This window comes from Theropithecus gelada, chromosome 14 (genome assembly GCF_003255815.1).
Source record: "Theropithecus gelada isolate Dixy chromosome 14, Tgel_1.0, whole genome shotgun sequence".
Classification (NCBI taxonomy): domain Eukaryota; kingdom Metazoa; phylum Chordata; class Mammalia; order Primates; family Cercopithecidae; genus Theropithecus; species Theropithecus gelada.
The window spans coordinates 47,736,304-47,758,054 of record NC_037682.1 but is presented as its reverse complement, the minus strand read 5'-3'; the positions used below and the strand labels follow the sequence as shown (position 1 = coordinate 47,758,054).

General features: G+C 55.2%; 1 protein-coding gene across 1 annotated transcript in view; it reads left to right on the top strand.

Moving 5' to 3' along the window:
- The first annotated feature begins 634 nt into the window (after positions 1–634).
- Positions 635–21,751, top strand: part of KCNC1 (potassium voltage-gated channel subfamily C member 1) — a 45,825-nt gene continuing 24,708 nt past the window's right edge. The window contains exon 1 of the mRNA XM_025356968.1: positions 635–1,256. Coding sequence (XP_025212753.1) covers positions 687–1,256 — 570 coding nt within the window. The 5' untranslated portion in view covers positions 635–686. The remainder of the gene's footprint in view (positions 1,257–21,751) is intronic.

Genomic DNA, 21,751 nt, shown 5'->3' with positions numbered 1-21,751 from the left:
GCGGGCCCGCCGCCGGGGGGAGCAGGCAGCCAAGCAAGGAGAGAGGGAGGGGGCCGGAGCCCGCCCTGCGTCCCGAGCTGCAGCCCGGCCACGCAGGGAGGAAGGCAGGCGGCATCCATCTACCCCGCGCCGAGAGCGCGCCGCGGCGACCACCGCACAGAGGAGGGCGAATTTCCCGGCCGGGTCTCCTCCCCTCCCCCTCCCGGGGGCTGGCCTCTAGTCCGGCCCTGGGAGCGGCTGACCTTCCCCCCAAAAGCTTTGTGCCCATTTCTCCATTTTCCCGCGGAGATGGGAACGGGAGACCGGCCCCCCAACCCTCTTTCCCCTCCTCCGGGGGCTCACCGCTGAGCCCGCCCCCCTCCCTCTTTCTCCCTCCCTCTCTCCCTCCCTTTCTCCCTCCCTTCTTTCCTCCTTTGCCTCCTCCGCTGCCGGACCAGCTCCCTCCCACATCTGGCGCCTAGAGACCCCTGGGATCCCTCACACTCCCCTGGACCGGCACCCAACAGAAAGCGCCCAGAGAGGCTTGGCTCGCTCGTTGGGGTGGCCAGAGCCGCGGACCTCTGTTCCCCCCGACGGCTGGGGGGAGGGGGGAAGAGGCCGCGCGCCCCCCTCCCCGGCGCCAACTCCCCCTGGCGGCCGCTCCCATGGGTGTCGCTGGGCCGCGCCATGCCTAAGGGGGCGCCGCGATGGGCCAAGGGGACGAGAGCGAGCGCATCGTGATCAACGTGGGCGGCACGCGCCACCAGACGTACCGCTCGACCCTGCGCACGCTGCCCGGCACGCGGCTCGCCTGGCTGGCGGAGCCCGACGCCCACAGCCACTTCGACTATGACCCGCGTGCAGACGAGTTCTTCTTCGACCGCCACCCCGGCGTCTTCGCGCACATCCTGAACTACTACCGCACGGGCAAGCTGCACTGCCCGGCCGACGTGTGCGGGCCGCTCTACGAGGAGGAGCTGGCCTTCTGGGGCATCGACGAGACCGACGTGGAGCCCTGCTGCTGGATGACGTACCGCCAGCACCGCGACGCCGAGGAGGCGCTGGACAGCTTCGGCGGCGCGCCCCTGGACAACAGCGCCGACGACGCGGACGCCGAGGGCCCCGGAGACTCGGGCGACGGCGAGGACGAGCTGGAGATGACCAAGCGCCTGGCGCTCAGTGACTCCCCGGATGGCCGGCCTGGCGGCTTTTGGCGCCGCTGGCAGCCGCGCATCTGGGCGCTCTTCGAGGACCCTTACTCGTCCCGCTACGCGCGGGTAAGTGACAACTTACCCATCAGAAGAGCGGGGCGGGAAGGCAGCGTCTTGTGCCTCCCCGCGGGCAGGGGTGGACCGCAGAACTGGCGCCTAGGGAGTTCAGAATCGAAAGGGGGTGTGTGCGCATGTGTGCACATACCAGGGTAAGAGAGAAAGGGTGTCTGCCGGGGTTCTGGTTTTCTATGTATGTCAGTCTGTGTGTTGCCAAGTTTAATATGTATGAGTATGAATGGGTGTGTTTGTGTGTATGAGTAGATTGTGTGTGCATATTTATGTAAGTGTGGTGGAGTGTATTTGGGTGGGTAAAGTGTGGAGTGGGAATGAGTGAGCATGTGTGTATGTTTGAGTGTGCATGAGCGATTGCCCGTGCACATTTGTTTCTTTGCAGAGGTGCACTGTCAAAGTATGAACTGCCCTCGAGATTTTAGTGTGGGGAGGGAAGCTGGGAGCCCTTCCTCCTGTCCAGGTAAAGGGGCATCTGGAGCCAGCCATGGTCCCCCAAAAAGGCCTGAGGCCTGCTGGGCAGCTTGAGACAGCCGCCCCCTCCTCAGGGAGCAGCCTCCAGCAATTTTGAGGAGGTGGTCAAGAGGGCATCTCATGGCTAATCTCCATGGCTTGGAAGTTGGTGGAGGGCTGGGCTGTAGGGTAGGGGTCGTCCCTGTGAGCCCCTGATCCTGAGATCACAGCCTGTCCTTCCTCCTTGTCGAAAGGGGAGGGTGTTGGAGTGGGTCACTGGGCTTATGCCAGTGCTTCCTCTGGGACATCCGGTGGTGGGGAGAGGGAGTCCTTAAGGGGGAACCTATAAGGAGAAGGTGTGTGAGAGGTGGGTGTGTCTTCATGGGCCACTCCCCTTTAGCCATACCCGCTTATTTCCAGGAAAAAAAAGACACGCTGCTACTGACCTTGGTCCCTCAGATGGCCTCTCTGGATCAGTTTCCTCATCTGTAAAATGGGGGAGGGGGCCTGGTGAACTCTCAAGGGCCTTGCTGCTGGACCATAAGTGACTGAGCCCAAAACGAGGAACTGGTAGCAGCCACCCACCCTGGAAGAGGCACTCCCAGCCTTCACTGGGCTCTGTCCTTAGAGGCCTAAAGAGAGACTCTAAGGCCTGTAGGGGAAGGGTAGAGTGGAGAAGTTAAAGGAGAGCCCCTCCTGCATCCGTGAGCTGCCCTCACCCCCTACCAGGCAAAGCACTGCCTCTGCCCTGCTGTCTTTTACTTCGCATCTCTCCCCTCCTGCCCACTGGAGCCTAAGCCAGAGCCAGGGGAGAGGGCTAGGAAGCTGCAGAGGAGAGTGGAAGGAGGAGACTTGGGGGGCCCTCAAGTGCCCATGGGCAGAGAAAATCTATGTTTAGGCACAGACCTGGTAGATCTGTTAACTGAGATCAAACACAGTATGGCATGTGGGGGGTGGATAGTGGGTCAGTCTGATACCCTGAATTCTAGAACGACTATGTTTATAAGGGGAGGCAATAGGGAGAGAGCCCGGCCCGTGTTTTGTCACTGAGGACCCTGACCAAGGTCACCCAGGGAGCAAGAGGCCAAGAAGGACTAGAACTCAATTCTCCTGGGACCCTATCCTCCCCTGGGCTGGCTACCAGCTCCTGCCTTTCCCCAGAGTGGACTGGGACCCTCAGAGGGCTTCCCTCCCCTTCCCTTTCCTGTCAGAGGCCACCACAGCTAGAGGGTTATGTAACTGGAGGCTGTGGCTGAGCTGTGGGGAGGGGCTGGAGGAGGGGGATGGGAGGTTGAACCAGTGCATGTTGGGGTGGGGGTGGGCAGAGGCCTGGGTTACAGCAGCTGCCCATTCAGCCCACACTTGACCTTGGACAGTAGCTCCCCCACCAACTTTGGCCCCAGAAGCAAGGGTTAGGCCCAGTCTCCTGACTCCCAAGCAAGAGCTGGGTCTCCCAGCCCCACCCCTTGCACTCAGTGTTGGGGCTCTGATCAGTGTCCCGAGTTTCAGGGCAGGCAGGGGGCAGTGGGGCATGTTCCAATCCCCTCCCTTGGCCCTCTTCTCCCACTGGACATTTCTAGGCTGCGGGTGGCCTTCACCCAAGGCAGACCAATGGGCCAGCTAGTGTGGTTTGAGGTTCTATTGGTGTGCAAAACCATGCAGAAAAGTCTTGAAAAAAATCTATGAAGTGAATACTCATTGAAGAGCGGACTCTGAGGGAAAAGAGTGGGCGCCCGGTGGTCGGGGCGAGGCGGTACTGGGATAGGAGTGGGTGCTGGTGGGTGCTCCCCTTCAGCCTGTCTGAGCCACCTTCTCTCCCCAGTGGCCTCCGAGGAAGGTTGTGGTCCCTTCCAGCTCCCTCGGGGAACAGTTGAGGACGCTGAGGCCCGTAGGGAGAGGGACCTGCCCAAGGGCACTGAGGAGCTGAGGAGGGCAAAGCGGGATTAGAACCCCGGCTTCCTGCCTGCCGCCCGGCTGGCCTAGCTGCATTGCGCTGCCTCTCTGCGGCTCATCTGCGCAGAGACCAGCCGCCTGCCCGCCCTCCTCCCCCTCCGTCTTTGCTCTGCCGCCTCTGCTGTCACCTTTGTTTACCCCTCCCCCGCGCCTCCTCACACAGGCGGGTCGGGACTCAAGTCGTTATTCTAGATTTAGACCAGCACGTTGTGTGTGATATTGCATATGTGTATGAAGGAAAGGCTGTATGTGTGAGACAGGCTCTGTGTAAAAGAGATTGTGTGTGAGAGACTTGTGTGTGTGAGAATAAAAATGTGAGACTCAGGGTGTGTATGTGTGTGTGTGTGTGTGTGGTGAGACTGTGACTCAGTGTGAGCTTCCTGAGTCCTTGTGTCAGGGGTTGTGTGTGTGAGAGAGGTGGATTCTGTGTTTTGGATGGACTGTGCGTGTGTGAGAATGAGACTGTGTGGGAGAGAGTGTGTATAGGGAAGAGAGCCTGCATGTGTAAGAGAGATGCTGTGTGTGAGGTTTGAGGAGTGCATGAGAGTCGAGGTGAGCGTGTCTGCATGAGTGTGTGGCTGTGTGTGGCAAGTGTGAAACTGCATATGTGGAGCTCGTGTGTGAGGCTGTGTGTGTGTGTGTACGTGTGTACACATAAGGCAGGAGGCTGTGTGGGGTGGGGGGTCCCTGTGTGTGACACACCGTGTGTATGTGAGGGCGTGTATAAGACAGAGACTGTGAGATCATGTGTGTGACAGGGTGTGTGGCGTGTGTGTGAGACCCCACGTGTGTGTCAGTGTGCTGTGTATATGTGAGAGAAGGGTCCTGTGCATCCCGGGTGTGTGTGTGCTTGAGGAAGATGAGATTCCAGAGCTGCCTCCTGCCCACTGCCTCAGTCTCCGGGACTCTGGAGTGGCCTCATTGAGGGCATTTCCTATCCTCAATAGAGATGCTGTTCTGCCCAGGCCACTGTCAGTGTGTGGGATGGGTGGTGAGGTCACCTTTCCCTGAGGAGCTGCCACCTACCCTGGGCCTTGGTGCTGGCCCTGGAGATAGGGGCTGCGAAGTCGGGGTGGGAGGGCCCATCTGAGTTCCCGAGGGGTAACAGTGCTGGCTGGGGCAGCTGCTCCCCTGGTCCCCTCTCCTGTGCTCTGGGCACCAGCCTGAGGAGATGAGGGGTCGGGGGGACGAGCTGGGATGGGATGAGCTCCACGTGTGTTCTGGGGTGGGAGGTGGTGCCCCTGACACACACAGGACAATGATGATGATGGTACAGTTTGGAAAGGCTATGAAGGGACTTCCTGGGGCCATGAGAATAAGAACTGCCCCAGAGGAGGTGATGCTGGGGCAAGCTTTGAGGGGCAGGGAGGAATTAACCAGGCAGAGGGCAGGGGGTCATAGAGGTGTGAGAGCAGGCAGGGGAGTGTTGGGGCTGCCTGGTTTGAAACCTGCCCTCCTGTCTTCCTTGGGGGCCAGCTCAGGTCTGAGGCTCTCAGCTTTAGTCTCCGATTTGCATGTCATCATCAGGGACATTGTTGTGTCCCATCAGGGCCAGTGGTGGTCCTTGTGCTGCAGGCCAGAGTGTCCTCTGTGTGTGTGTGTGTGTGTGTGTGTGTGTTAACATCTGTTCCTGAGTCACTTGACCTTCCAAATGCCAAAATAGTGCCAATGGCCCCCAAGCTGGGGAAGCCCCACCTCCATCCACCCAGCTGCCTGCCTCTCCTCTGACCCTTGTCCTGTGTCTGTCTCTCTGTCCCGTCACTGCGTCTTTGGAACTTGATAAAAACTGGTTCCCCATTAGCTCCCTGGGAAGGGAATTTACCTGGTGGCAGGAATGAAACCCCCAGCCAGAGCCTTCTCTTCCTCCCTTGGGTCCCAGCTGACACAGGGCTCTTGGAGTCGTGGCTTGGCATGCGGAGGGCTGGGGGACAGAGCTGTTATCAGGGGATTCTAGGCAGTGCACCCCCTTACCTCAGAGCCCACTCCCCCAGGCCAGGGCCCCACTTGGAGTCACGGTACCATATGAAGGACACCCATGAGCAGTGGAGAAGGGGCTGGGTGTGCTCCCCTCCCAGCCTCCCCAAGGGCCCTCCACCACAGTGTGCCCCTGCTTCCCATGATCCTTGTGCGGGGGTCCTCAGGTCTTTGAATGGTTCCTCCAGCTCCCCCCGACCCCATCCCAGTAGTGACAATCATAAACCAAGCGCCTCCTGGTCAGAGCCCTGCAGCCCCTTCACCGCTAAATGGAAATAATGATAGAACCGACCTCACAGGGTTGGTGTGAAGATAACTGAGATAATAATGCTTGGATAGCCCCAAGCCACAGGGTCTGGCATACAGTAAGTGCTCAATAAATGTTGGCTATTATTATTACTACTGTTGGTTGTATTATCATTTCCCCTCCTGTAGACTCTCTCTTCTCCCTCCACCTCCATGTTCACCATCCTGGCTCAAGCTGCCATGGTTCCCCTCAGGCCCACCTCCCCAGCAGCCCCCAAGCTGCTCTCCCACCTCCAGCCCCTGGCTGCTCAAGTTTATCCTCCACCTGGCAACCACAGGGGTCGTTTCAACTCACAGACCTGTCAGATCACCCGAGCCTGCTTAGAACCCTTCAGTGCTTCGCCGGCCCATAGCCCATACCGTGGCCTCTCAGGCCCTGCCTGTCCCTCCAGTCTCCTCTGGCCTGACTGTCCCCATGGCTTACCAAGCCCCAACTACCCGGCCTCATTTCAGCTTCTTGCATGTGCCAGGTTCCCCTGCCTCAGGGCCTTTGCACATACCCTGCCCTCTGGAGCACTCTTTCCTCTGGCTCACCCCTCTTTATCCCCCACACCCCACCTCAAACAGCAGCTCCTCAGTGATGCCTTCCCGGGCCCCCAGGCTGAGTTGAAGTCAGAACCAGGGCCCTTCCTGGGAGAGAAGCTCTCTGATTTGTAATAAAATGTTCATTAGCATCCTTGCTTGATTTGGGCTCATCTCTCCTCTATACTGTAAGCCTCTGGCATACTCTGTAGAATAGGAGCCGTTATTATGACAGATGAGGAAATTGAGGCCCAGAGAGGAGTGCGCTACCTGAGGCCCCTTGTGAGCGGGTTAGCTGAGGGCTGGCTCGGAAACTCCTGTCTCCTGACTACTGGCTCACTGGTGCTTTGTGTCACATTGCCTCAGTGCGTTTGAAGTCTGTACTCCTTGACTCTGAGCAGGAGGCCTGGCCTCTGCCAGAAGCTTTGGAGGGGATTGGCTGGAGTCTCTCAAGGAGCAAGGTGGGGGTTGTCTCAGAGGTGGGGGAGGGGGTTCAGCAGGGGCTCATTCCAGGGTCCACTGCCCGGGCTGGGGATCTCAAGGCCTCCACGACAGCTGAATATAGTGCCTCTGGCTATTCTGAGCGGTCTCATGACCAGGGGATTCGCTCTGGACCAAAAGGTCAGGGCCTTGAGCCACTGCCTCCCATCAGCTGCGGGCCCAGCCTGGCCACCACCCCAGCCGGAGCTCCTCACTGCTAGATGCAAGCTCAGAGGAAAAGGAGGGCCTGACAGGCTGCAGCGGTGCTTTGCTGTCCAGTCCTTGTTCAGGGGAACCATTTGGGTGGTAGGGACCACTTCACATATGCATGGGACTATTGCAGGGAATGGGATCACCCGGGCTACCTCTAGTCAATATTTTCATCCAGTGAAAATAAACAGACTCAGAGAGGGAAAGCTACTTGCTCAAGACCACACAGGGAATCAGTGAGACTCAAACTCACAGCCTAGGCCTCTGGTCCTAGGGCCTGACCATCTGAATTTCTTTTGGCTCTCAGTTTTACAAGAACACCAAACCCCACCTGGACATGCTGTTCTTCTCTTATCTACTCCCATTAATTTCCTTCCTGGGGGAGGTGGAATAAACAGATACCTGCACTCCAAGGACACAGTACAGCTGATTGAGACCTTCTCAGGTCAGCCAACCCAGACTTGACCCAAATCCTTAGGATTCCCAAGCAGGATTTTCCAGAACCCCCTTCCTTTCTCGAATCACACAGTGTCAGACACTGTCTTAAGGATTTGATTTATACATCCTCATTTATTAATAATTCTCCCAAGACTTGCAAGACTGCACTATACTGCCACACTAATGACACAGACAAGGCTGCAGAGGCTCAATGAAGTTAAGTAACTTACCCAAGGTCACTTAGCTCATGAGCGGTGGAGCCAGCAGTTGGATCTCAGTCTGTCTGACCCTGGAGCTCTACCTGTAACCATTACAAGCACTGCCTCCTGTCCATGTTCCAGGGATGCTGAGGCCTGTGACTTGCTGTGCCCCAGGCTTGAATTTCCGTCTGGGTCTCTCCCACCTGACCAACCACTCTTTCCCAACAACCTATCCAGAACCTGTCAGCAAGTTCCGGCCCTTGGGTAATGGCAGGTGAGGGCCCTGCCTGGCCAGGCCATGGGGCTAAGAGGGTGCTCTATCAGTCCCAAGGAAGAAGGTTTCGTGACAATGCCTCAGTTGTCCTCCCACTCCCATCCATGCAGGCCCTGGGACTCTATATGGCCTGAAGAGAAATGGCAGGAGGATTGGGAGGATCAGAAGCTCCCTGTGCAGGGTGACACATGGTGGGAACGCTGGCTGCCCCTCAGCTCGGCACTCCGAGGCCTTCTGCCCTAGAACCCAGCCATTGCTCCTGCAGCTCCCTTCTGCCAGCCTCCTCCATGGTCCTCATCGGCAGCCCTCATTTTAACCTCTGGGGCTTTGGTCATCTATTCCCCTCACTTCAGCTTTGGTCATCTATTCCCCTCACTTCGGTGTCCTCCCTGCTTTTTGCTGAATGTGAAAATCCATCCCTCAAGGTTCCTCACACTTAGCCTGGCTGCTCCTGCCCTCACTGACCTCATTTTTTTGGGAGTGAGGGGTATGTGTTAAGCACTGAGTCACCCAGTTTGTGAGATTTGAGCTGGTGGTGTGTGGGTCAGTTCTGGAGACTGGGGGCTGGGGACAGGCAGGCCCTCAGGATTAGGGACCAGCCCAGGTGTGTGGAGAGATGACAGCACAGACAAGACCCAGGTTGCAGGCATCAGACACCTGGTTTAGAGAGGAATCTAGCCAGGCCTCGAAACCAACTGGGCTACCTTGAGCAAGTGCTGTCACCCCTTCGTCCTGCCGCCCCTTCGTCCTGCAGTTTTTCCAGCTGTAGAATACAGAGGTCGTTTTAAGTGACCGCTAAGGCTCTTCCCAACTCTGACATTCTGGGAGTCCAAGAATTCTAGGCTTCAGCTTCCCAGAGGAGCTGGGGGAACCAAACAAGTCCTGCCCTATTTCTCCTTCCCTCTCCCAGCCCAGCTCCTCCCCGGGACTGGTGTGAGCAATCCTGACAAAGGTCCTGGCCTAAAGCAGGCAGGAGCCCAAGGGGAGGGGGTCTAAAAAGCTTCCTCCTACATTCATTCAGCCTGCCTCATCCTGTCCTCAGTCATTCATTCAAGGCATAGTGATCATGCCCCTGCCTGATGGGCTCCCCAGCCCTCTGGCAGGCACAGACCTGGGGGGATCACCTCTTTTGGGGGTGCTTGCTCAGGCCTATGGACAGCACCTGTTGCCTACTTCTCCAGGCCCTTCTCGTGGCTTCCTGCCCTCAGGGAGCTGCAGAAAGGCCCACTCGGAGCTACTGTGTGCCAGGCTGTGGGGTCTGGAGCAGGGGCGATGGGGCAATCTTCTATGGTGTAGGGCTGCTGTGGGGAGGGGTGCAGGAGATGGGTGCCATGCTGGAGGGGCCAGGGCTAAGTAAGGGTGTTTGTGATGGCTGCTATGGGGCATGGAGGGATGGCTGCTGGAGGACTCCCACCCATGCCTGACCCTCAGAATTACCTGGGATGCTTAAAGTTCGTACTTCTGGGAAACTCAATTCTTAGATTGGGGAGGGGGAGAATGTTCCCTTCACCCCTCAGCACAGCTGAGGTCACTGCTGAGTGAGGGTGCATCGCTGCAGTGGGGCCTGAGAGGTGCGGGCTCCTTCCACTCAAGGTGTGGTCCTCTGACCAACAGCAACACCATATGGACACTTGTTAGACATGAAGCCTTTCAGGCCTCACCGCCAGCCCTGAAACCGATTCAGAATCTGCATTTTCACTCCCCGGATGATTCATGCACTCTGGAGTCTGAGAAGTGCTGATGCAGGCAGCGGCTCCAGTCGAGGGCCAGCCTCAGGACACAGAGGGCTAGATGGGTGTGTGCGGGTTGGCAGAGTGTCACAAGCAAGCCAGTCCTTCCTGAGGCCAAGGCTTTGATGGCAGGGGGACTGGGCCTGGGGTGAGGCCCCATCACAGCCATGGCCACCGCATCCATCCAGTGGCTGTCACTGGTAGACCTTGGGAGTCAACCTGGACTCTTCTCTCTCTCAGACATCAACCAACCCTGTTGTCTTCATGTTTCAAATACACTCGGAATCTGACTGCATCGCACCCCTCCATGGCTACCTCCTGGTGGAAGCCCCTGCCTTCTCTTGCCTGAGTTCTTCTCTCAGCCCCGGCTGCCCCTGCCCCGCCCTTCTCTCAGGGCAGCCAGGGCCAGCCTGGCAAAGTGCTGTTCAACCAAGTCAGCCCTCTGCTCCATCTCACGCTGGGGTCTGGGCTTCCTCAGAGGGTGCAGGGTTCACTTGAGTGCCCCACACCCAGCATCTCCCTCTGCTGTCTGCTTCTCTCTCCCTCCCTCCCCCAGCCTCCATGGCTTTCTTCCCCAGCGCTGCCCATGCTTCTGCCTCAGGACCTGTGCTGTGCTGGTCCCTCCACCTGGCATGCTTTTCCCTTGGGTATCAGCTTTCACACCCCCTCCAGGTCTATACTCAGACATCATCAGTCCAGACGACACTCCTCTGGCCCCTTGCCCACTTCGTGCTTTGCTCTTTTCTCCTTGGCATTTACCACCATTTAATGTACTATATAGTTTACTTGTTTGCCTTGTTTATTGTCTGTTTCCCCACTAGACTATACAGTCCATGAGGGTAGGGATTTTTGTCTCTTTCTCCAATTGCTCTATCTCTAGAAGCTAGAGTAGGGCCTGGTATATAGTGGGTGCTAAATAGATATTTACTGAAAGAAAGAATAAGCAAATGGGGTTCAACGCCGAGGGTAGACATGGGTACCCTGCATTTGAGCCTGTTCCTAGCTGAGCCTTCCTTTCTGGCCTCACGTGGGAGCACAATCCTTCCATCCCCTGAGCCTGGAGCAGCGATGAACAGGCAAAGGCTGGGGCAGCGCTAGTAGGGGGTCCAAACCCCAGTCCAGGCAGGGGCCCACCTGCTGCTGTCACCACACAGGCCCAGATGAAGCTCTTCACAGCTTAACCCTCTGTCTTTTCAAACTCCTTCTCTGCGCTGCGTCAGCCCAGCCACCATCCACAACCACAGCTTCAAGGCCACAAAGCTGTTTTCCAAAACCGACATGCACAAGTTCCCAGGTCCCGCTTGGTCCAGCCCAGCCCCTGAGCCTGACTTCTCCTGGACTCTGTTCCTCCCGAAGGCCCCCCAGGCTCTTTTCCTACCTCTCCTTCCCCATCTCCTTCCATGTCTTCCCTTCCCTGTCCCCTCCTTGTCCCCTTTCCTCTGTAGCTGTGCTTGTGGAAAGTTCTAGGCATTAGTCACTGGTTTTCAAAATGAACTTCTCCCCTCCAAAGTCTAGGATAGTTTCTGTCCCAAATCCCCTGCTTTGGGTCTGCTTCTGCATTCAGTAGAAAGTGTATGGACTTTGCATCTCCCCACCCCGCACTGCTTCCTGGCTACATAATTTTGGGAGTATGACCTGGAGCCCCTTTCTCTGCTAAGAGCATAGCCCCTTGAACCATGAGGCCTTCGATCGAATCCCAGCCCCACTGCCTTCCAGCTGTGTGACCTTGGATAAGTTTCCTAACCTGTCTGTGCCTCCAAAGAGGGATATTAATAGCACCTGACTCATAGGGAAGTTGGGAGGATCGAATGTGTTAAGCCTTTAGCCCAGAACCCAGAACATAGTAAGTGCTTAATTGTTGTGCATTCCATCATCTTTTTACCAGCTTTCGGCCCTGCGAGATTCAAATCGTCACCTGTTACCCACCTGTTTCTTTCTTTTAGCACCTGGCTCTACTGCCAAATGCTTCTCCTAGGGGTCACCTCACCTACCGTGGCCCCTGGGGCCCCTTCTTCCAGTCTGTCTCCCAGGGGCAGACTTCAGAGGTGTCACCCTGGGAGTCAGGCATGGATTCTCGCTTGGTTCTCCTGAGCTCCCTGTGTGTCCTGGGCAGGTCACAGCCCCTGTGAGCCTCGGTCTCCCCATCTGTGGTCATGGGCCGCTTGTCCCTGCTCTTCCTCGATCCACAGGTGTGGCAGGGTATGAGAGAGAGGATGATGGAACTTCCGCCTATCAGGGGAGAGGGAGGGAGGGCTGCTGACATCAGGCCTTGGTTGGGAGCCAAGCACAGGGACCTCAGATGCCGACAAGTGTGCCAGTGTGGTAGGGCTGGCGGGCAGAGGCCATGCTTTACAGCTCAGGTCATTGGAACATCTCCTCTTTAAAGGGGCTGCTCAGGCACAGGGAGGAACCTGGGGGCTAAGGCTGGGGGCTCCTGTTGGGTGCCCATGGGTGGTGCCCACTCTGAAGCTGGGCTGCTCCGCCAGGCCGACGCCAGCCTGGGTGGGGATGAGCTAATATTAGCTGGGGCAGCCCCAGACAGCTGAGCTCAGGGGGGCTCAGGAGCCAGCCTCGCTGGGTCAGGCTCAGATGCTGCCTCAGTGTGAGCCATGGCAGCAAAATGAAGCTTTCTCTCAAGCCTCTGCAGGGCGTTGGATGCCCCTTTCACCCTGGCCAGCCCCAGCCCTTCCCTGTTGGCCTGGCAGCCTGGCTCTGGCACCCCTGCTCACGATGCCACTCACCTCACCTCTTCCTTCCCCAGTGCAGCACAGAAAGTATACAACTCCTCTCCCTACACTCCCACTTTGCACATAAACACAGTCCGTGAGCCATTTCCCTGCCAGGGGCTGCTGTCAGCACCAATTTATCCATCCAGCCAACAAGTGTTTGTTGAGCATCTACTATGTGACAGGTGCTGCTTCAGAAGCCGGGAATAGGGCAAAGAACAAAACCACCAAAAATCCCTGCCCTCAAGTTCTTATATTCTAGCTGGACAGGATGTGACAGAGGCAGGAGCCCAGGGCGCGCTGGAGTGGGCAGTTTTAACTTGTGTGGCAGGGAAGGCCTCACTGTGAGCACAGGTCATATTTCAGCAAAGATTGAAGAAGGTGAGGAAGGAGGCCACATGACATCTGGGGAGCAGAGGAAGTGAGCTGTGCAAAAGCCCTGAGCAGCTGTGTGCCCAGGGTTCAAGGTGCAACGAGGAGGCGTAGCTGGGCTGGGCTCAGAGCCAAAGGACAGTGGTATATCAGAAGGGGTGGTGCTTGTTCCACACAGACAGAAAGATGCAGAAAATAGACTCTGGGGACTCCAAAGAAGGGAGGCTAGGAGGGGGATGACAGTTGAAAAATTACCTACTGGGTGCAATGTCCAATATTTGAGTGATGGGCACACTGGGCGCCCCCATACCCAGCATTATGCATGTAATGCCCATGTGGCAAACAAGCACATGTACCCCTTAAATCTAAAATAAAATAATTTTAAAAAGAAAGAAAAATCCACCCCTAAAACATGCAAAGAAAGAGTCGAGCTACCCAGAACCCCACTGGCTCCTGACAGTGGGGTCTGCTCCTGCCGGGGCCTGCCCCATGGGTTCCCTGAGTGTTCCAGCCCAGGGCAAGGCCGAGCTCAGTTCGCACTGCCCTCTGCTCCCCTCCTGCAGCCACAGGGGCCTGCACAGGGTGGGCCTGCACGGAGGAGGCTCCTGCCTGGCCGTAATGAGGGGCCTCGGTCCTCTTCCTGAAGGCCAGCGGTACCCAGCAGGAGATGGTGGTTCCCATACGTGGTTGCCACCATGCTGGGGGACAGGCAGTTCTCTGAGCTGGGTGTGGGGCTGGAGAGAAGTTGGTGAGAGAGCCAGAGGGTCAGGGGCCCTGCCGGGGAGACCATGTGAGCTCTTTCCAGTCACACAGGCCTCCGTGGTGCTCACAGCATTCTCACTGCAGGTGTGCCAGGAGAAGATGGCTAGTGGCATGGGCACAGGCCACATTGGAGCCAGCCTGCCGGGGCCCAATCCTGGGTCTGCTAGTTCTTAGCTGTGTGACCTTAGTAAGTCTCAGTCACCTCAGCTATAAAGAGGGGAGAACGAGAGTCCCTACTTCAAAGGGCTGCTGTGAGAAGGCAATGAGAGAAGTCACAGAAGGCCTCCGGCTCACTGCACTGCGCGCATTGGTGCGCACGTGATGCCCAGGATCACTCACACCTCTTGCAGATGAGGCATCTTTGTAGGATGCTCTGCAGACACTCACCTCACCCCACCTGGGAGGGTCTGAGAATATGAATCTAATGCCTGACAAGGGGGCTGCCATACGTAGGGAGGCTTTGATGGGGACCCAGCCCTGCCAGGTGGCTCCCTGGGGACCTTCTCTGCCCACGTAGTTGGTGGGGCAGAAGAACATGACTTCCTTGGGCCTTATCACCAGAGCAAGGTAGTGAACACGCCTCAGGCCACAGCCACCCGCCAGGGCCGGTGTCTCGCCACTTAGAGATGAATGTTTGATGCTCAGCCTCAGGGGCTCTCTGAGCAGCAGTGAGGAACACAGCCGCCTGCTGGGCCACCTGGAGCGAGAGCTGGAGCCCTGGGTTAAGGGGAGAGGGCTGGGCCCTGTAAACCCACGTGTGTGGCTGTCATCTGCTGAGGGCCAGTGCTATGCAGTGAGCTCCCTGCAAGCTGCCATGGGTGGTTCTGCCCCGACCCCTGTTCAGCCCCCACACCTGAAGCAGTCTTGCCTTTTTGGGCTCAGCTTCTTCATCTATAAAGTGTGCATAATGGCATCACCAGCCTCTCAGGGGTGTTAGGAGAATCCGTCAGACCAGAGGCAGAAAGAACATTAGGGAGAAAATACAGTTCTCAGTGCCATGTGCAGGAAGAGGCCACCATCTCAAGTGCAAGATGAGTGTAGGGAAGGGACAGGCTAGAGGAGAGGGTACAGGCCTTTGGGCCTTGCCAGGCCTGCGTTCTGATCCTTCCTCTGCCTCAGTGTGGACTGAGGTGGGTGGTGTCTGGCTGAGCCTTAGTTTCCTCGTGTGTAAAATGGGATGATAGTTTGTACTTCACAGGCTGTGGTGGGTCTCAGAGGGGCAAAGGTCCCAGCACCGTGCCTGGCACATGGGAGACACTTGCCAAGGGCTGAATCTGGTGACCTGGGGTGCCACTGTCAGCTGGTCGTGGGTTTGGATTTTCCAGGGTATAAGGAGGCCCTGGCTGAGCCACAGAGGCAGGGAGGGAGGCTGTAGAAGCCTCAGCCGGTTGCCCCACAACCTCAGGGCCAGAAGCCACCGTCACCAATGATATATTTAGAGGCACAAAGGTCAGAAATACCAGGCGCTGGCTTCCCTTCTAGGCGGCAGGAATCGTATCTCCCGAGGCCTGGCTGTCACCAAGCAGATATTTTTTTCCTGTCTGGCAGTCTGAAGATTGGAGTAAAAGCCTGGAATTTAGGAATCACAGTGGTTTGTGCCGGCTTGAGGAGACTTTCCATGTCCCCAGCCCTTTCCAAAGCCTGTGGTGCGACCCTTGGGAGCCCCACCCGCCCTGCTATTCCAGATCACCCGGGGCCCCAGTGTGCATGATCCATTCCCAACGTGCTCCGGCTCCCTGCCCCTCTGCCTTTGCTTATTCCGTTGCCTCCACTGAGAATGCCCACTCCTCCTCCTCTGCATTTCTGAAATGGATGCATCCTGCTAGGCCAGCTCTGATGGCTCCTCCTTTAGAGAGCCTTTCCTGACACCCTCTACCTCCTGGAAGAGCCTGCTCTGCCCTTCATGCTTCCAGAAAACCTTTTCTGTCTGACTTAAGGCCCTTGATCCACTGACCTGTGGTTCTGTGTCTCTCAGACTCAACCACAACCTCTTGGAGGACAAGGGTCAGCTTAGGCAATAGTAGTACCTGTTATATAATAGGGAATCCATTGATCTTTGCTAAAGCCGTGTGCCCCACACCAACCCTGTGAGGTGGAAGGGTTAGGGAGTATACCCCTCTTATTGATGAGGGAAAAATGACTCCCAGAAAGATTCATTTATTTGTCCAAGACCATCCAGTTAGCAAGTGGTAGAAGAAGGATTCAATCCCAGGTCCTCTTTTGAAAATAAATCAAGAAGTTCAGCTAGAGCCATGCCAGTGTTCCTCCTGGCTCTAGTATGCTGTAGTTCTATGGTTAAAAATGAGGTAGTGGGAGGGACAGATGAGTAATGGACGAATGGATGAAAGAATGGATAAAAAGACGGATATGTGGATGGATACAGGTGAATAGATGGAAGGAGGGACATATGGATTGAAGCAGACACAGCTGGGTGACTCAGTGGATGGGTAAACAAATGGATGAGAAGGATGGATGGAGGACCATGGATATGTTTCTCCTTGCATGCCTTCAAAGCAGATGTCCCACCTCTCACAGGATGAACGTATCCTGGACAATGGGACTCGGAAGCATGGACTTCAGGGTAGTAGGCTGGGTGGAGTGACCCAGCACATGTGTGCAGAAAGTGGGATTGCCAGATGCAGGAGGTGGGATGGTTTGTGGAGTTTGTGGCGTGAGAGAGCTGGGAGCTGGGGACAGAGACTGGGCTGAGAGACTGGCCCACTCTCAAAGGTGAGAGTCCCTGATGGCAGAGAAACAGGACCAGGCTGGAAAGAGTTCCAGGCAGAGCCATGTGGCTGGCAAGCCCTCAGGACCTGTGGTTTTCCAGACCTTCCTCTGGCCGAAGCCTGAAGGGCAGTCAGTGAGTGGGAGGTTGCCCTTTGAACCCCAGGTTGTACGAGACAGTCTGTGGTTTCAGTCTGCTCCAGAGTAGGGAGATCTGTCTTCCTCCTCAGGTCCCCTGCCTTGGTGAGTGAGAACCTCTGATAGCTCAGGCAGGGTGTGTTCAAGGAGGCAGTGCAGCTTCACCAGCTGCAGAGTGGGTGCTGAGGAGGGGGTCCTCCTGAGGCCGCAGAAGACCCTGGCTCAGGTATACCAGGATCGACCATCTTCCCACTGCTTTTCGCTATCAACCCCCAGACGTTAGCCATGAACTCCAAGCCTTTAGTTCTAGTTGCCTAATGGACCAGTGGAGGGACCACAGGCGTAGGTGGCCAGTGTTGATCTTGGTGGAGCCTGGATGCTTAAATGCTTCTGGCCTGGAGCAGATTCTTCCAGCCGGAGATGTCTCTCCATTTGCACAAGGCACAGCACTGTGAGCTCCAGGCTCCTTCCAAAGCCCTGATCTAGCATTCCCCAGCACCAAGCTGCACCCCCCTACACACATACACTGGCCCGGCGATCTCCCTGGGAAACCAGGTCCCAATGAGAGTGCCTGGTGTGCCGCTAACTGCTCATTACAGTCACGGCTGCAGCTAAGTATAGCTCCAGCACACACAAGACTAAGACAACAAGGGAACGTCTTCCCATAAAAAAAGCTCCACATGCAAACACACAGACATCTGCACACACAGGCTCCCCACCCTCGTGCAAACCCATGGCCTTGCACACACATGAATGCATACTTGCACCAATGCAAAGCTTTATCACTTATTTACTCGTTAATTCAATACATGTTTGTTAGGGGGCCAGTAGAGTGGTTAAGTGCATGTGTTCTGGTGTCGGACAAAATTGGGTTTCAAATTCTACCTCCCTCACTTCCTAGTTGTATGACCATGAGCAACTTAACCTCTCTGAGCCTCAGTTTCCTTCTTTATAAAATTGGGGCGGTGGCCACAGTGTGGACCAGTGTGGACCAGTGGTGTAAAGGTAAATGAGATGGGGGCATGTCAGAGCGCTTAGAATAGGCCTGGCTCAGAATGTGTCAGTACGTGGTAGCTGCCTTCATCATTACTGTTGAGTACCTACTGTGTGCCCAGTTCTGCACTCTTATTTCTGGAGATGGTTGTGGCAAGTAGTGCCTGGTGCATAATAGGCATTCAGTAGATATTTGATGATGGAATGAATGAACAAATGAAAGAAAGCTGCATAGATGGGTGGCTGGAGGTCCTCAGAGCTTTCTTCTCTCAGGAGGAATTCACCCTCCCTTGACTTGCATGCAGGCTGTGTCTCTGATAAGATCTAGATGTTCTTGTGGGTAACACAGGGATTCCAGAGATAGAACAGGAACCCGAAAGTGTCTGGGACACCCCTTATTTTGCAGATGGGGAAATGGCAGTGCAGAGAGGCAACAGGGAGCAGGCATTGCCCCATGCCAGTCAGCAGTCAGTGGCCGGAGCCCAGGGCTGCCACCTTGAGCCATCCTAGCACAGTGGCCTAGCATAGCAGGTGGTGCCTGGTCAAGCTGCAGCCCCTGAGCCCTAGGCAGCTGGAGTCTGGAGCCTGGAGACTGCTCAGGCTGCTCAAGTCCTGGTCCCGGCTTGGGCAGACACAGGAATCATGCAGTCACACATCAGTCAGATCCCTGGCTAAGCTGTCAGTCAGGCTGGGGCCTCTGGCCGGCACTAGGCAGGGTTCCATCTGCCAGAGAAGGGGCTTGGGTCTAGCCTGGGTACAAAACCAGCTTCAGGATTTGAAGGTCCTGTCACTGTTCCCGACCTTTGAATAAACCAGCCGCTAAACTGCCTGGGCCATCTCCTCCCATTGCGCCTCTTCAAAAAGAAACTGACATTTCCTGGTGCTTTTTTAAGCCCAGGCTGGCTGGGCCAGGCCCCGGCGTGGGGGGTGGGGAGGGGGCGGGTGGCAATGGGAGTCACACAGCCTGAGTCTCTCCTCACCTTGAGTGATCTCAAGACGCTGGGAATAGACATGGTCTCATCTCCTCACCATGTGTCCCAGATTCCAATTCCGATGCCCAGATTCCAGATTCGCCACTCCAGTGCCCGCATCCAGGTTTTGAATTCCACAATCCAGTGCCAGTTCTGCCCTGTAGACAAGACTCAGGCTGTTGGACTCCATCATGAGCGCCTTCAGCTGGCCTGCCTGCTGGGAGGGAAGGATGTATCTATACTCTCTGGAAAGGAACTCTGTGACCTTGTGCGTACTCTCCATGAATGACATGCGTCACTCATGTTCATGGCTGGTGGGGATTCAGGTCTTTGTTCACTGACTGTGCCCATTGTCAAGGAGCTGAAAGTGATTGTGCCTGCTGCCAGTGTAGACATGAGTCTGCTTTCAATGAATGCACTCATTGCCAGTGTAGATACGGATCTGCTCTCAATCACTGTGCCCACTGCCAGTGTAATAAACACTCTTTGCAAAGATCAAGGATGCCTGTTGCCAATGAGAGCATAGCTGAATGATTAGTGATCATGTCTGTGGCTAGCTGAGTCACAGATTGGTGGATGGAGATTATCTTTTTACCAGTGTAGATCTGCTATTAGTGCGGTCAGTGCCCATGGAAATGCAACTCTGAAATCAACGATTGTGTACATTGCCAGTGTAGACGCAGATGTGATATCATTGAATCAGTGACTGCCCATGTTGACAAGGGGCAGCAAGCACCAGCCGGGGCTCACTTCTGAAGGAGGCTGCAGGGAGTAAACTATTGTGCCCATTATGCAACTAGAGGGAGTGAGGTGAGTGGACACAGGACCCATGTCCATGACCTTCTTTCCACAGAGGAAAGCTGTGCTCGTGCTCCCCATTTCCTGGGGAAGGGGCCTCCTTTCCCCTGCTAGTTGGAGTATTTGGCTGGGCCTTCGAGGCAGGGCCACCCTGACCCTCAGATTCAGCCACCTCATGGACCTTACATTCTAGAGGGGGAAGAGAGTCAAACAACAAACATGAACACCAAGTAAATTAGATAGTGTCAATGCCAACACAAAACCAACTGGATACTTACAACAGAGACCTGATTTCAAATCCTGCTGCCACTTCTGAGCTATGTGGGATTTTCTTGCTCGTCTTAACCACTCTAAACATCAATTTTCTTATTTTCTTGTATGTAAATTATACCTTGATAGAGCTGAGGAAAGATGGCATGTTAGATGATCTGTGCTGGGGGGAACAGCAGATTAAGGAAAACCAGATTTTCCTTACTGGAAGTGTTGGTTGAGACTTGAAATAGGGTGGTCAGAAGCACGCTACTGGGGTGCCATGAGGCAGTGAAGGGATAAGCCACAGGGGAACCTGGGGAAAGGCATTATAGGCAGAAGGAACAGCCTGTGCAAAAGCATGGAGGCAGGCGTCTGTCTGGCATATTTGAGGACCATGTTTGAGGAGGCAGATATGAAGGCGATGGTAGTAGGAAGAAGTTTGGGGAGATAGTGGATGACCAGATCAAGTCGGATCTGCAAGTCATTGAGAAGACCTTTGCTTCTCCTCTGAGAGAAATAGGGCACCAGTGCAGGATTCTGAGCAGAGAAATGACACAGTTAGATGCATGTTTTAAAAGCTGTGTGGAAAACAGTCCTAGCGCACCAGGAATGTTGGAGCCTGTTAGACTAGTTAAGAGACTGGTCTATCACCATGCCCCTGGGGGAAAGGATGATGGCTGGGACATGGGTGGTCAAAGCAGTGATGGGAAGGGCTCAGATGCTGGGTCTATTTTTCAAGCAGAGCCACCAGGATTTCCTTACAGATTAAATATGAGATGTGACAGAAAGAGATGTGTCAAGGATGACTCCAAGGTTTTTGGCAAGAATGTCCTGGAAGGATGGAGACACTCTCTCATGAGATGGAGAGGCTGCAGGGGGTGGGGGTGGCACAGGAGTTCAGTTGACGTGTTGAGTTTGAAAGAGCTGGTAGAATTCCATCTGGAGACACCAGGGAGTTGGATGCTGGAGTCCTGAGTTCAGGGGAAGGGCTGGGCTGGAGATAAGCCTTTGAGAGTGTGCTGTTTATGGGTATTTGAATGATGGTGGACTTTAAGTCAGAAAACTGGGTTAACCACTAAGGATGTGAGTGTAGATGAAGAAGAGGAGCAAGGACTGAGCTCCAGGGTGCCCCGATAGTTAGAGACTGTGGAGAGGAGTTGGCAAAGGACACCAAGAAGGAGCAGCCAGAGGGGTAGGAAGAAAATCCAGAGGCTGTGCGGTCCCACGAAGTACAAGAAGAAGGAGGGAGGGATCAGTGGCATCAGATGCTGCTGGTGAGTCAGGAACATGAGACCTGAGCAGCACTCCCCTTCTCTCTGCCTAGAATGTGCTTCCTTGCACCTTGCACTTCCGTAGTTGATTCTTATCCATCCTTCCAACCTCTGCACAGTTGTCACTTCCTCCTGGAAGCCACTCTAACCTCAAGACTTGTTGTTAAAGGCTCACCAAATGCCTCTGCGTTCCCCTTGATGCCCCTGTCACCTCACATAGGTACATATTTGCTTGTATGGTTAATTGATAAATGTCAATGTCCCCCTATCCTACTCCTCCCCCCAGAAAATGTGGCTGCTTTTGCTCACCCTGTACCAAGTACCCTGTATAGGCCTGGAGTAAGATGTAAATATTCATTGGAGGGATGCAGGTGGGCAGTCAACTGTGGTCCCACCTGGGTTGTGTTCATTACCCTCCCTGAGCCATTTTTATTCCCTTCCCTCTAAACACACACACACACACACACACACACACACACACACACACACACGCATGCATGTACATACTGGGAGTCAGAACCCTTGACTCAATACAAACACACAAGAGGGCACAGGAGGGAAATTTCCTAGTGAATTCCAAGTGGACTCCATTCCTAGCTCCTCCATGGAGGTTGGAGCCTCCATTTTCTCATCTACCAAATGGAAGCCATCAAGACTGTCCTGCTGATGGCCCAGTTGGGGTGTGTGTGTGTGTGTGTGTGTGTGTATGTTGCACATATAAGATCCAAAACATGAAGATATGCTATAAACTGAAGAGGGCTGTGCCTATTGTCATCATAATGGGAAGATAAACATCTTTCTCCCAGGACTACCTGGGGGGTGATGTGAGAAAGATTTGTAAATGGAAGTAATAAGAGCATAGTGGTTTTGGAGTCAGAGAGACCTGGCTTCAAAGCCCTCCTAACACTTTTGAGCTATGTGAGAGATTTTTGCACATCTTAACCA